This window comes from Lactuca serriola, chromosome 4 (assembly GCF_051521515.1).
Source record: "Lactuca serriola cultivar US96UC23 chromosome 4, Lser_US96UC23_V15, whole genome shotgun sequence".
Lineage (NCBI taxonomy): Eukaryota > Viridiplantae > Streptophyta > Magnoliopsida > Asterales > Asteraceae > Lactuca > Lactuca serriola.
Genome location: NC_136411.1, coordinates 179515397 through 179529723, shown reverse-complemented (window position 1 = coordinate 179529723; position 14327 = coordinate 179515397). Strand labels below are relative to the sequence as shown.

Sequence of the window (14327 nt, the reverse complement as noted above, 5' to 3'; positions counted from 1 at the left end):
ATGAGGAGTTTCCTATTGAGGTTTTACTGGCTGAGGTGAACACAAAGTAATTGAAGGTAATTAGATGTGTTAAACAACAAAGTCTTAATCTGAAAAATATTTCAAAAAATGATTCCTTTTTACATTTTGTAGGTTTTGTGTATCTGAGGAGTGAAGTTGCGTAAATGAAGATTTGTCTATTTCAAGTCGTTCAGTAATTAGGAGTTTAACTACTATTTTTGTAATTTGTGTTTTTACTCTTTATGTTTTTATATTTGGTTATATTTTAGACATTAAATCAATGAAAATGGAGAATCTATGAATGTATGTTTTGAAGTTAGAATTTGGATTATTCCCTTGAATATATGATAAAAAATTAAACAAGTCCAAAAACCATAAACGAGCTCGAGTCGAGCCTAAGCTCATTTAGGCTCGCGTGACATACAAAACGAGCCGAGCTCGAGCTCGAGCCAACATACATTTATACGAGCTCGAGCCGAGCTTAGGTATGTTCGGGCTCGGCTCGGCTCATTTACACTCCTAGTCGTGACAATCCTCCGAACACGCGATCTTCACTTGGCTAGTCACGTTGTGACCTCCTCATGGTCATGTTGTGACACATGAAATTTCCAAGAATCATGTGTTTGACTCCTATATGTCCTACTCTAAACCCATTTAGAATATGTGTGTTACATATCTTGATATTCCAGAGTTTTTTTCGAAATCTGAAATTTTAGTCCGAAATCCGAAATGTTGGTCCAGAATATCAGTGTGGATTTTTTTTTTATTCCGGAATATCTATTTCAGACCAATGGTTATCTTTTCTCCTTAGACGGTGTTTGGGTATTTATTTGAAAATGATTTTTTAAGTTATTGACTTCTTGAAAAGTCAAGAAAAAAAAAAGTGTTTGGGTAGAAAATGTCTTTTAAAACAATTTTTATGTAGTCATTGAAAATGAGTTTTATAAAAGTCTCACATTATAATTTTTTAAAACTAATTATGAATTATTAGGTTTACATAACTCATAAAAGGGAAAAATACCGTAACTTACCCTTATCATCATGACAACGTCCAATACCCACAACCTCCATCGTTGCTCTCATCGAATGTCGCCTCCCACAAGCTGCAAGTAGCTCGAATCTGTCATCCTCTTTTCTTCCATCGTCTGGAATTGTTTTCATACATCGATTCCATCTTCTGGTGCTGCTCTAGCATATCAATTCCATCGTTGCAATTGATTTCGAGCCTACGAACAATTTCTTCAACAGGTAATAATACCGATTTTTTTTTTACTTTCTATCTGATCAATTTCCAAGCATATGATTTCTGATTTTGCATACGTATTTATGTGATTGATTGTTGAATCCGATTTTAAAGCTAATTTTGCATATTGATTGTTAATGATTCCTAAATTTGAAGATTTTCCATCGGTTTCACTGTTTCAATGTTTATTTGCATCTGATTGTTATGAATTTTGATTTTAGAGCTGTTTTGAATATGATTCTTTACCTGGTTAATATGTGTTGTTGCTTCATAATTTCAGCTTAAATATTGTATTATTTTTTATTAATATAGTTAATGGAATCTGTTTGATTGTTATGATTGTTAATGTATGGTTAATCTCCTTCAATATTGTATCATGAGGGAGAGATGACAAGATTGTGAGTATGAATCCTCCAATATTGTATTATGCGGGAGATATGACAAGATTGTGAGCATGAATGTAATATGAAATTACAATTATGCATGATGTTTTAAGAATAATTTACAGTTTGCGTTTAAATTTTTATAAACGTTATTTTTAATGTAACAAAAAATTTATAAATTTTGTAAAAGGAAATTATAGTATATATTTCTCAAAAAAGATAGAAAAAAAATTAAAAATTTTACCCACAAAAATGGTTCCTACAAAAAATATATGTAAATAAGTCTAAATAATCAATCATGTCTTTTTTATCGTTTTACATGTATAAATTAAATCAAACATTTTTTAAAAACAAAATTTTAATTTATTCATTTTTTCTCTTTATAAAAGCTAAGCCAAACAATTTTTAAATTTTTTTTTCCAACCTTTCTAAGTTATTAAATCCTTTTGAGTAAAACCCTTTTTCACCTTCAAAATTAACACCAAAACAACCTCTTATTGGATTCAAATTTCAAAACAATATTAACTCCAACCAAAATTTAAAGTTACACAAACTTTATTTCTATTCCAAAATCACTTACATAAATTAATTATTCTCTTTTTCCGAAATTTTAATTAAACTTTTGAACACATAAAAATCCAAACTACCTCCAATATCATAAGTTCACATTCTAATACCAATACCAACAATATTGGCTTCTTAATAAATAATCATGGCCTTTCACTAATCAGTACTCAGACAACCAAACCACATCAAGAACAGCAGACATGGCAAGCAAGAAGCAGCTGAAGAATCCAAATCCGATTGCAACAGCAACACGATCACAGAAGCTATGCAACGGCTTACAGAAATTTGGTAGCGATGAATGTTTGATCCCTGTTCGATTCAGATTCGTCACTCCTGATGCAGCCGATCCAGCACTCATCATTGCATACGCAAAAACCTGCTTCATCGATCATCGATTAATCATCACTCATCACTATCAGTTATCAACTGATTGTTTGATTCGTAGATCGAAGTGAAGAATTTCGGATTAATTTACCTGATCACCAGCAAATATAAGCCATGCATGTTTCCTTGAAGAAATTGCCGAAGATTTCCTTAGCAGCATTTTCGATGTTATGAGCAGTTGAAGAAATGAATGAACTGCTACAGCTCCCGATACTCCGACCAAATAGCTGTTCATCAACATGATAACATTTTTGTCAATGGAAATGCGAAGATCTTATACGAAAATTTTCATCAAACACCTTATCTGCATACTTCAGAGACAAAAGCTGATACGATTTAAGAAAATTTTTTGAGGCTAATGCAAAAGGGGCTTACTCGAAGGAATCGGAGAAGGACCAATTCGAGTAAACAGGGAGGTTAAATCCGTAGAGCGAGATCGTCGACTTCTCTTTCGCAGAGGTCATTACGACGACGGACGCCACCGACGCCGATACACAAACAAGCCGTAAAGCCAAATGCATCACGTCGTAGTTCCGCGGAAGCTTCGTGCTACTCATGGTGGCGCAGTCGACCTCCGCCGCAACTTTAGTAGTAGGAGCGGAGTGATCTGCAGGTATGGTTATGGGTATGGCAATGGCAGCATCCGGTGGCGTTTTGAGCATGGTGTTCATCTCTGTTTGATCCCCCGGAGACTGTGAAGCATTGTGGAGGAGAATGTGGAGGCTTAAATGGCGGAGTGGAAGGGGGAGGGGGAGAGACACGTGGCGGTGGTGAAGGTGGTCAAGTGGTCCGTGACCGGAGAGATTTTTGTTTGTATTTGAGGCTCATCAACCGATACGCCATTAGTGGTGGCTCTGCTGAGTAAATGTGATACCCATTTGGCCATTTCGCAGTTGTTGGTCCAATGGCTTCATCAAATGAGGTATGGTGTTCTATAACATTAGGTTTCGTATTTAATTGAAATTTGATAAGATGTGACAGAGTTTTTACTTGATTTTTGAAACCAGAGTTTTTGTATGGTATATTGAAAGAATGATTATATGTAATGTGATAAATTTGATTTTAATTTTTTGGATAGTTTTGATATAGGAATAAGAAGTGTCGATTTTAATATATATTTAGGTATAAACCAATTGATTCAAGATATGTTTTATTTTTTAGTATATGTAAACTAAATGAACAAAAATAGAGATAAGTTGTAAGAATGGGAATGGATCAACTGAGTAAGAACAAGACGCGAAAGTTTTCAAATAAAAAATAATTCAAATAAATACAGCGTCTATGTCGATTTATTTAAAAAGTTATATTGGCATTGTCATAATAACAAGACTACAATAATAATATAATTTTTTTTTTAAATGCACACTATTTTTTTACACTAATACACAAAATCGAATAGTTGCACGGAGCACTGTAGAGGTCTGCTTCTGTTTAGAACCATAGCCTTAGTCCTATGCTTTGGACAAACTCAAGCACTCAACAATATCAATTTTTGTTTATGTATTTGAATTTTAATAATAATATAATTTTTTTATGTGCACACTAATTAATTTTTTTACATTAATACGAAAATATTTAGTAGTTGCATGGAATCCCTCGGAACGTTCAGTAGGTTCGTCCTTGTTTAGAACCATGGCATTAATCCTACGCTTTAAACCAGCTCAACCATATAAACTTTTGTTTATGTATTTGAACTTCAATAATAATATAATTGATTTTTTTTTGAGGTATAAACTAATTAACTTTTTTTTTACATCGAAAAAATCAAGTAGACATATGTAACCCCTCCAGACACTCTATATGTATGCCTCTGTTTAGAATCATAACCTTAATCCTATGATCCGGACAAACTCAACCCTAATCCTTTAGCTTTATAGTTTCTCCTAAAAATGGTCATTATGATACTTTTTCCCTTAAATTGTCTCAACAGAACAAACCTTACACACATATGGTTTGTATGGTGGATTTTGTTAAATTGGTTCCTTAAGTTGAAAGAATTTTGAATAATAACAATTTCTGTCATTATATGAAACTTGTTTAAGGAACATTTATGAAATTTTACACGAAAACCATTTGAAATATTATAATTTTAGTCTCTCATTTTTTTATTTTTTTTATTTTCAACCTTTTTTTCACAATTTTGTTATTATATATATATATATATATATATATATATATATATATATATATATATATATATATATATACTTTTATATATAAATAATTTTTGTTTTCAAGATTTTATCTAAAGTATTTAAATTACAATACATAATTAAGTATTTCATTTTCTATTTTCGATCTAAAAATATTTGAAGCGTAAAATCATCATTTTATTACTTTTAATTTTTATATGATGTAATTTTTAAGTTTTATTTTCATTTATCTTATACAAATATATTTATTTTATGAAAAAAACATGATGTGTAATTATAAAAAAAATATGTTATTATAGAAATAATAGTATGTTGCTATTTTATTTTAAAAATATAAGTATGTGGTTTTGAGTTAAAGATAAAAATATGTTTCGGTTTTGATTTCATAATATAAGTACAGTAAAATTTATGTTGCTTCGATATAAAATTTTGATATTTCATTTTAAAAAATTATTTAGTTTTATCAAATTTTGAATATATTCTTTAATAAGAGATAAACTTTTCAAATCAAAATAAAAAAACGTCTGTTAGCTAATAGTTAACTTTGCTGCTACACATGCTAAAATAATTAATCATATGAATAATATGATATTAAATTCCTCTTAATTCATTTTATTTAATGGAAAATAAATATTTTAAAGAAATTAATTTCATATTATTTTCGTTTAATTCCGTTTAATATGACATTAATTATGTTTAATTCGTTTTATATAAGTATATTAATTTTTTTATTTTCTATTAAATAAAATAAATTAAATGGAACTAATGTCATATTTTTCATATGGTTAATTACTTAGCATACGTAGCAGCATAGTTAAGTATTAGCAGAATAGTTTTTTTTTTTTGAAAAATTTATGTCTTATTAAGGAATATATTCAAAATTTTATAAAGATAAATAATATTTTTAAATTAATCATCAAAATTTTATATCGAAGCAATATAAAATTTATTGTACTTATTATGAAATCAAAACTGAAACATATTTTTATTTTTAACTCAAAACCACATATTTATATTTTTAAAATAATATAGTATCATACTTTTATTCCTATAATAATGTATTTTTTTATAATAACACATCATGTTTTTTTCATAAAAATAAATATATTTGTATAAGATAAATGAAGATAAATTTAAAAATTACATCATATAAAAATTAAAAAGTAATAAAATGATGTTTTACGCTTCAAATATTTTTAGATAAAAAACAAAAAACAAAAATATTTAATTTTGTGTTGTAATTTAAATATTTTAGATAAAATTTAGACAAAAAAAATTATTTATATATTTAGAAAATATATAATAACAAAATTGTGAAAAAAAGTGCCAAAAATGTAAAAGGAAAAAAAATGTAAGAGATTAAAATTGTAATATTTCAAGTGGTTCTTGTGTAAAATTTCACAAATAATCCTTAAACAGGTTTCACAAAATTACAAAAATAGTCTTTATACAAATTTCTTTCGACTTAACGGATCCATCTAACGGACAACTATGGTAAAGACCATTAGTAATTTTGTATGCAAGGTTTGCTCCGTAGGAACAATTATAGGGAAAAAAGTTTCCTATAAACCATATTAGGGAAAAACCGTAACGTTCAATAATAATATAATTGTTTTTTTTAGGTGCACACTAATCAATTTTTTTACACTAATATGAAAATATCAAGTAGTTGAATGGATACCCTGGGGACACTTTATAGGTATGTCCTGTTTAGAACCATAACATTAATCGTACGCTTTGGACCAACTCAACCATATCAACTTTTGTTTATATATTTGAACTTCAATATTAATATAATTGTTTTTTCGTAGGTGCATACTAATTAATTTTTTCACTAATACAAAAAAATCTAGTAGTTGCATGATGAGAATAGGCGGATACCCGACCAAACCGGAACCGAAATCGACGATTCCTAGGATGTTGGAACCGGAACCGGTTACATTGGTTTTTAAAATTTTAGAACCGCTCCTGGAAGTGCCGTCGGAATCGGTTCTGGTTCCGGATACCCGCTTGCTAAAAAATTTCAAACTATTTTAAACCAAAAAATATAAATTTTTTACCAATGGTCTATTTAATTAGACCCTCTAATTATTGTTTTAAAAACATTCCAATCTATTTAAAGATATCGGCAAAAACCTTAGAACATCTCCAATGAGTTTTTTTATAACTTGTTACTATTGACCTGTTATAAATTGTTTCCAATGGAGCATACCACTTTTTTGCTTATTTTTATTGATCACTCAATATATATTTTAATTCACTCATTCATTATATATTAGTTTTTAATCAATTTCTTTATTTACTAGTTAATTTTTCATTTCATTTTATTTAATTTATCTATCAAATATTTTGTGACATCTTACGAAGTTTTAGAAGTATTATAAAAATGTGTTTAACTTCAAACAAAAGATACTATCGCCTTTGTGTTTAAAAATGACTAACTACATAGAGGGGGTTATATATAACATTTTAAATAGATAATGATAGATTAGTTATATTTAAAGAAAAAGCTAATGAAAGAGGTTAACCATTGGAGAGATCATCTATTTAGAAGTTAAAGTTAATGAAATGAAGATGTCGTAATAAGTTTAAGCTATAGCATAGCTCAACCATTAGAGATCCTCTTATACGGGAGTGAACTAATGAGTGTTCTCGTTTTATAAGATGAATAATTAACCTTGAAGCAAGCAATGTGAGATACCGCTTAGGGCTGTCAAATCGGGCTGTCGTGTCGTGTTTTTGTCTGACACGACACGACACGAAAAGGTTTTGTGTAACACGAACATGACACGACACGATATTGTGTTTTTTTCACTAACACGAAAAACGAACCAATTAAAACATGACAACACAACACGACACGGCAAAGATAACATTACATAACTATTAGTTTATTTAATTCATACTTAATAATATAACAGGTCAAAAACGACAAACATGTAACTACATAAATTTTCAAAACAATTTTCTATTTTTCAACAACCAAAATTTATATTTAAAACATTCTCATAACACATGTTCCACAGTAGTTATCAAATAAAACATATCCCAAGCTCACAAATAAAATCTCCTGACTGTGTGTACGGATCACGCCGGCGCCTTTCCATGGTCATCGCTAGTACCTGAAACACATAACACAACAACTGTAAGCATAAATGCTTAGTGAGTAACCCAAAATACCGCATACAACACATACGCCACTCGAGGTTACAGTACAACCCTCCGGTCGATGTGTCTCTGCGGGACCCTCCAGTCCCGTAGCTCGTTGGACCCTCCAGTCCGGTCATAGCTCGTTGGGCCCTCTGGCCCGGTCTGAATCGTTGGACCCTCCGGTCCGGTCTATACAATCATATAACATACATATATCACATAGCACATAATCTCATTCATAGCACATAATCTCATACATAGCACATAAGACCCTCCGGTCAACATATAAATACCACTCTAGGTAACATATAGTGAAAAGACTCACCTCGGGTAACTCGGAAATCTCGGACTCTGTGAAATAGGATCTAGCCTCCGCCTAATCATATGAAATAAACACTCGGCATCAACACATTTCCCAAGGCTAGACCATTCCCTCTCTTAGCACTATCAGGAGGGTAAAAGACCATTTTACCCCTCTCATGGCTTAAATACCCTAAAGTTGACCAAACCCTAAATGTCAACAAAAGTCAACCCTCCGGGTTACGCTGCGCATACCAAACATATACGCTGGGCGTACCCGGTGCCCTCATAGAATCGGGGTGCGCGACCCCTTACGCTGCGCGTACTAGGATTACGCCCAGCGTAACTCCCAGGTTTAGTCATTTAGCTTTTGAGGTCTTAAACAGTTAAGACTCACGTCCAACTTCTAGATCTGACCATTTCTAAGCCTCTTAATCCATAAAGTCGATGACTTTAAGTCTTTGCATGACTGAACAAGTCACTAACACCCATGACATACCATTTCTAACCCTGGAAAGCTCAAAACTCAAGTATGTCCTCATATCAACGACCAAGATGGAAACTTTATAGATCTAAACCACAAATATCACTGGAAAGGGACAGATCTCGGACCATGGAGCACTTACACTCATAAAGTCTCCACCTTTGGGACTTTTAACCCTAGAAATGGTCCATGCAACAACAAATCAAAATGAAGAGGAAAGTTTTGAACTTTATACCTCTAAATTCAGCTACTTTCTCTGTAGATCTCAGATCGAAACTTGCACTTCAAGCTCTAACCTCCACAAGCTCCTTTCCTTCTTCTTCACTATCACACCAAGGCACTTTGAGCTCAAAAATCACACACACTCACTAAGGACGATGGAAGGCTCTCTCTTAGGGTTTTACTCACTGATATGGAGGCTAAGAAATAAGCCTTAACATCCTTTAAATAGTGCACAAGCCAACAATTAGGGTTCGCATCTGGACACATTACGCCCAATGTAACCCTGGGTACGCCCAGCGTACCTAGGTGAGTCCGCGTCCAAATTAAGCGCATGAGTACGCGCAACGTACACCCCAGTACGCCCAACGTACTCATTTGCTACTAAAACTCTTTCAAGGGACCACCATTGACAATTGGACAAAATGGAAGGACTTAAATAGCTTTACCTAGATTTTGGGATGTTACAATTCTCCCCCACTATAACCAAACTTCTCCCTCGAAGTCTCATGCTGAAAACAACTCCGGATGCTGCTCTCGCATCTCTGACTCTGTCTCCCAAGTCAGCTCAGACCCCTTCCGATGTTGTCACTGGACCTGAACCAGAGGCACCTCCTTGTTCCTCAGAACCTTGACCTTTTGGTCCAAGATCGCGATCGGTCTCTCGACATAATTTAACCTCGAGTCCACCTGGTATCATCTAATGGCACTACCGCTGACTCGTCGGCTATACACTTCCTCAGCTGGGACACGTGGAAGGAGTCATGAATTTAGCTCAACTCCGCAGGTAGCTCCAATCCGTATGCTACCCTGCCCACCCTTACGGTCACCCTGAATGACCCAATATACCGGGGCCCCAACTTGTCCCTCTTCCTGAAACGGATCACTCATTTCCAAGGAAACACTTTCAGGAGTACAAGATCCCCGACCTGAAACTCGAGCTCTGATCGACGCCTATCCGCGTAACTCTTCTGATGTCTCTGGGGCATCAACAATCTCTGTCTATCCTGCTGAATCTGCTCTGTCGTCTGGAGCACTATCTCAGTGCTGCCCATCACTCGCTGCCCTACTTTTCCCCAACAAATGGGAGTCCGGCACCTCCTCCCATACAACAACTCAAAGGGAGGCATACCAATGCTCGAATGGTGGCTGTTGTTATAAGAAAACTCAGACAAAGGCAGATACGTGTCCCAACTCCCTCCGAAGTCCAACACACATGACCGAAGCATATCTTCGAGCGTCTGAATCGTCCGCTCACTCTGTGCGTCTGTCTGTAGGTGGTAAGCGGTACTGAAATGCAACCTGGTACCCAACTCCTCATGAAACTTCTTCCAGAATCTGGAAGTGAAACGCACATCCTGATCCGACACAATCGAGATCGGTACGCCATGTCGCGATACCACCTCCCTCACATACACCTCTGCCAACCTTTCCGCGGAAAAGCTCTCACTGATAACAAGGAAATGAGCGCTCTTCGTCAACCGGTCAACGATCACCCAAATTGCGTCAACACCTCTCGTTGTCCACGGCAATTTGGTGATGAAATCCATAGAAATCTGCTCCCACTTCCATTGGGGAACCTCAAGTAGCTGCAACTTGCCATGCGGACGCTGATGCTCGGCCTTAACCCTACGACAAGTCAAGCACCTCTCCACGAACCACGCCACATCCCTTTTCATACAGGGCCACCAGTACTCTCGCTTCAGGTCCAAATACATCTTAGTGGCCCCTGGATGAATCGAAAACCTCGATCTATGCACCTCCTCCATCAGAATGGTACGCGCTACACCTGCAAACGGTACCCAAATCCGACCCTGAAAGGTCAAAAGCCCTCGACTATCAGTGGTGAACCCAGATACCTGCCCGACCACCCGCTCCCTCTTGTGGTTCTCCGGTAATACGGCCTCCACTTGAGCCTCCCGAATGGTGTCCAACACCGGCGTCATGACTGTCAGTCGCATGCAGATATCTCGAATCGGGGTACTCTCTGCCCTACGGCTAAGAGCATCAGCTACAACATTAGCTTTGCCCGGGTGATACAGGATTTCACAATCGTAATTATTTACCACGTCCAACCATCTTCGCTGACGCATGTTCAGTTTTGGCTGATCCATCAGATACATTAAGCTCTTGTGGTCCGTGTATATGATACACCGAACCCTATACAAATAGTGACGCCAGATCTTGAGGGCGAACACCACAGCCCCCAGCTCCAGATCGTGAGTAGGATACCTCGTCTCATGAGGCTTCAGCTGCCTCGATGTGTATGTTATCATCACATGCCCTCTCTGCATCAGCACCGCGCCCAGTCCCGATATCGATGCGTCACAATATACTACAAAGTCATCCATTCCATGCGGAAGGGCCAACATTGGGGCTTCACACAATCTCTGGCGAAGCGTCTCAAATGAGGCTTGCTGCTCTAGACCCCAACTAAAAATCACGCCCTTCCGGGTCAACCTGGTGAGAGGAAACGCAATCTTGGAGAAATACCTGATGAATCTCCGATAATAGCCGGCCAATCCCAGAAAACTCCTGATCTCGGTGGGGGATCTCGGCACCACCCAACTCATCACTACCTCAATCTTGGCCAGATCGACCATTATCCAATTATGGTTTACGAGGTGTCCCAAGAACTGGACCTCTCGCAACCAGAAGTCACACTTGGAGAACTTAGCGAAAAGCTTATCCGCCCTCAACACCCCGAGAATCTCTCTCAGATGATCCTCATGCTGCTCCTTAGATCTCGAATAAACCAATATGTCATCAATGAATACGATCACCAAACGATCCAACATCGGCTTGCATACCTTGTTCATGAGATCCTTGAACACTGTCGGTGCATTGGTGAGCCCAAAAGGCATCACCACGAACTTGTAATAACCATAACGAGTTCTGAATGTCGTCTTCTGGACATCCTCATCTCGCACTCTCATCTGATGATACCCAGACCTCAAATCGATCTTGGAGAACCAAGATGTTCCCTGCAATTGATCGAACAAATCATCAATCCTCGGTAACGGATAATGGTTCTTGACCGTCAACTTGTTCAACTCCCGGTAATCAATGCACATCCGTTGTGAACCATCCTTTTTCTTGACAAAAAGGATCGGCGCTCCCCAAGGTGAGCTACTCGGTCTAATAAACCCCTTCCCTAGCAGCTCCTGAAACTGCAAGGATAACTCCTGCATCTTTGGTGGCGCCAGGCGGTAGGGCGCCTTGGCGATTGTTGCTGCCCCCGGAACCAAATCGATACGAAACTCTACTTGCCTCTCGGGAGGCATATCTGGCAATTCCTCGGGAAAAACATCCGGGAACTCGCACACTATCGGGACCTCCTCAATCGAACTTGGCCTCCCAACGGCCACTCGTGTGTCCATCACATAGGCCACAAACCCACTACAACCCTACTGTAGACTCTGCCTCGCCCTAGAAGCCGAACAAAATGCTGACTCAGGACGGGTACCCTCGTCATACACCATAAGTACTCCCCCACTAGGGTCTCTTATCGTCACCAACTGACGCTCGCAGTCTATAACAGCTCCAAATCGGCTCAACCAATCCATGCCCACTATGACACATACGTCCCCCATCGCAATCGGGACTAGATCAATCGGGAACTCCACACTGAAGATCTCAAGTCTACATCCTCGAATCACCTCCGTGGCATACACCGCTCGCTCGTTAGCTATAGAAACTCGCAGAGGTCGGCTCAATGCCTCTCGACAAATACTGATATGATGACTAAAAGCTAACGACACAAAAGATCAACACGCTCCCAAGTCAAATAGCACCAAGGCAGGCACAAAATTCACAAGAAAAGTACCTACGCATATCATAATATAAGCATAATATCTCAGACTCAAAATAAATAGAGGGAAGAATACATAGCAGCCACAGCGTCGGGTGCTGCGCGGACCTCCTCCGCTGTCAACTGGAAGGCTCTCCCGCGAGCCTTCGGCACCTCGGCCTTCGCTGGCTGAACCTCGGTATCCCTAGCAGCAGGCGCAGATCCCTACGCTGATCCTTGATGTAGCTGAGGGCACTCGACCTTCCGATGGCCGGTCTGGTTGCAATGGAAGAAAACCGAAAATCCCTTAGGGCAATCCCTCGCAATATCCCCCTCTTTCCCACACTTGTAACATACCCCCGCTCTGTACGTCCCCTCGTGACTCTTGCCGCACTTCCCACAAGTGCGGCCCTTCACACCCCCAGATCTCGAATCAGCGAGCTTTGCCCGCTTGGCTGCCGGCTGAGACTGTGTTGGCCGCCGATCTTTTCTCTGAGACTCCGCCTCCTCCCTAGCCTGAGTCTCCAGCTCGATCTCCCTCTTCCGGGCATTTGCCTGGAGTTCGACAAATGTCCGGTAAGTCGAGTTCACCACGAACTCCCGAATATCTCTCCTCAGAACACTCAGATATCGGCTCATGCGTGCCTGCTCGGTAGACACCTGCTCAGGGCAAAACATCGCCCTCTCATGAAACTTCCGGGTAATCACAGTAACTGAATCAGTACCCTGCTTGAGGGTCAAAAACTCCTGATCCAGTCGTTCCCTTTCCATAGGGGGCACGTAATCATCACGAAACATGGTGGTGAACCTTTCCCAGGTCACCGCAGTAAGCTCAGCTGGGGTGAAATCTGCTGATACAAATTTCCACCAGTCCTTCGCTCCCATACGAAGCTGGTTCAGCGCGAACCGCACCCTCAAATGCTCCAGACACGAACAAGTGTAAAAACATCCCTCAACATCTGCAATCCATCTCATCGCAGCGATCGGATCCTGCGTCCCATCGAACTCTGGTGGCTTCGTGTTGCTGAACTCCCGATACAGCAACGAATCACCTCCCTGTGGCCTGGCAGTAGTGACGGCTGCGGTGGCCGCAACAACAGCAGCATCAGTAAGTGCGACATACCTCTCATCAAAAGTCTCAATCAGCGTGGTCTTGATAGACCCAAACATCTCCGGTATCTCAGCTCGTATGGCCGTAGCCACTTCCTCATGAATCAACCGACGGATCTCCTCGTCGCTGACATTGCTGCTCCCAGGTGTGTGTCGTGTCCTTACCATGGTGTATCTGGAATACAACATAAAAACATCAGAGACTCGTTCGAGCATACTCGTAGTCGATAACGCAACCCTACTCGCCCCCTGGTATCCTAAGGATTCTTACTTGGACTACTCACTGATCCGGTGTCTTCAGTAGTACGGGCCCTATACTACCGACCACACCGCATCAGTATTCTCCCCAAGTCTGCCTCCTTGGATCCCAGATCACAAGTACTCTACTCTCGCTATGCATTGACTACCCTCCGGTAGACCCCTCATAAGCTCCTCACTGCTACCTATTCACTCTCAAGGCATCTCATAGCAACAGTATTCTCGTAGGCTAAGGCATCACAAATCAGACCACTCTAGTCCTAATATGAATACCTGGCCTACTCTA

At 38.5% G+C, this 14327-nt stretch overlaps 1 protein-coding gene and 1 long non-coding RNA gene across 2 annotated transcripts; one reads left to right on the top strand and one right to left on the bottom strand.

Moving 5' to 3' along the window:
* The first annotated feature begins 1016 nt into the window (after window positions 1-1016).
* LOC145102980 (uncharacterized) lies at window positions 1017-3643 on the top strand. Its single transcript, XR_013706331.1, has 2 exons — window positions 1017-1248; window positions 2358-3643. It is a non-coding gene; the product is annotated as an uncharacterized LOC145102980 (long non-coding RNA).
* On the bottom strand, window positions 2162-3248 carry LOC145102979 (CASP-like protein 3A1). Its single transcript, XM_079040508.1, has 3 exons — window positions 2953-3248; window positions 2669-2804; window positions 2162-2569 (listed from the first exon to the last, which is right to left on the bottom strand). Exons 1-3 carry the CDS (start codon window positions 3246-3248, stop codon window positions 2354-2356), a joined length of 648 nt encoding a protein of 215 aa, XP_078896634.1. The 3' UTR covers window positions 2162-2353.
* Window positions 3644-14327: the final 10684 nt, after the last annotated feature.

Bases quoted from the DNA above. Each gene is read 5' to 3' on its own strand.
- LOC145102979 (XM_079040508.1), bottom strand. From the start codon at position 3,248: ATGAACACCATGCTCAAAACGCCACCGGATGCTGCCATTGCCATACCC. The intron at 2,805-2,952 runs GTAAGCCCCTTT...GTTGATGAACAG, and splicing joins TCCTTCTCCGATTCCTTCGA to CTATTTGGTCGGAGTATCGG. The intron at 2,570-2,668 runs GTAAATTAATCC...TCGATGAAGCAG, and splicing joins TTATATTTGCTGGTGATCAG to GTTTTTGCGTATGCAATGAT.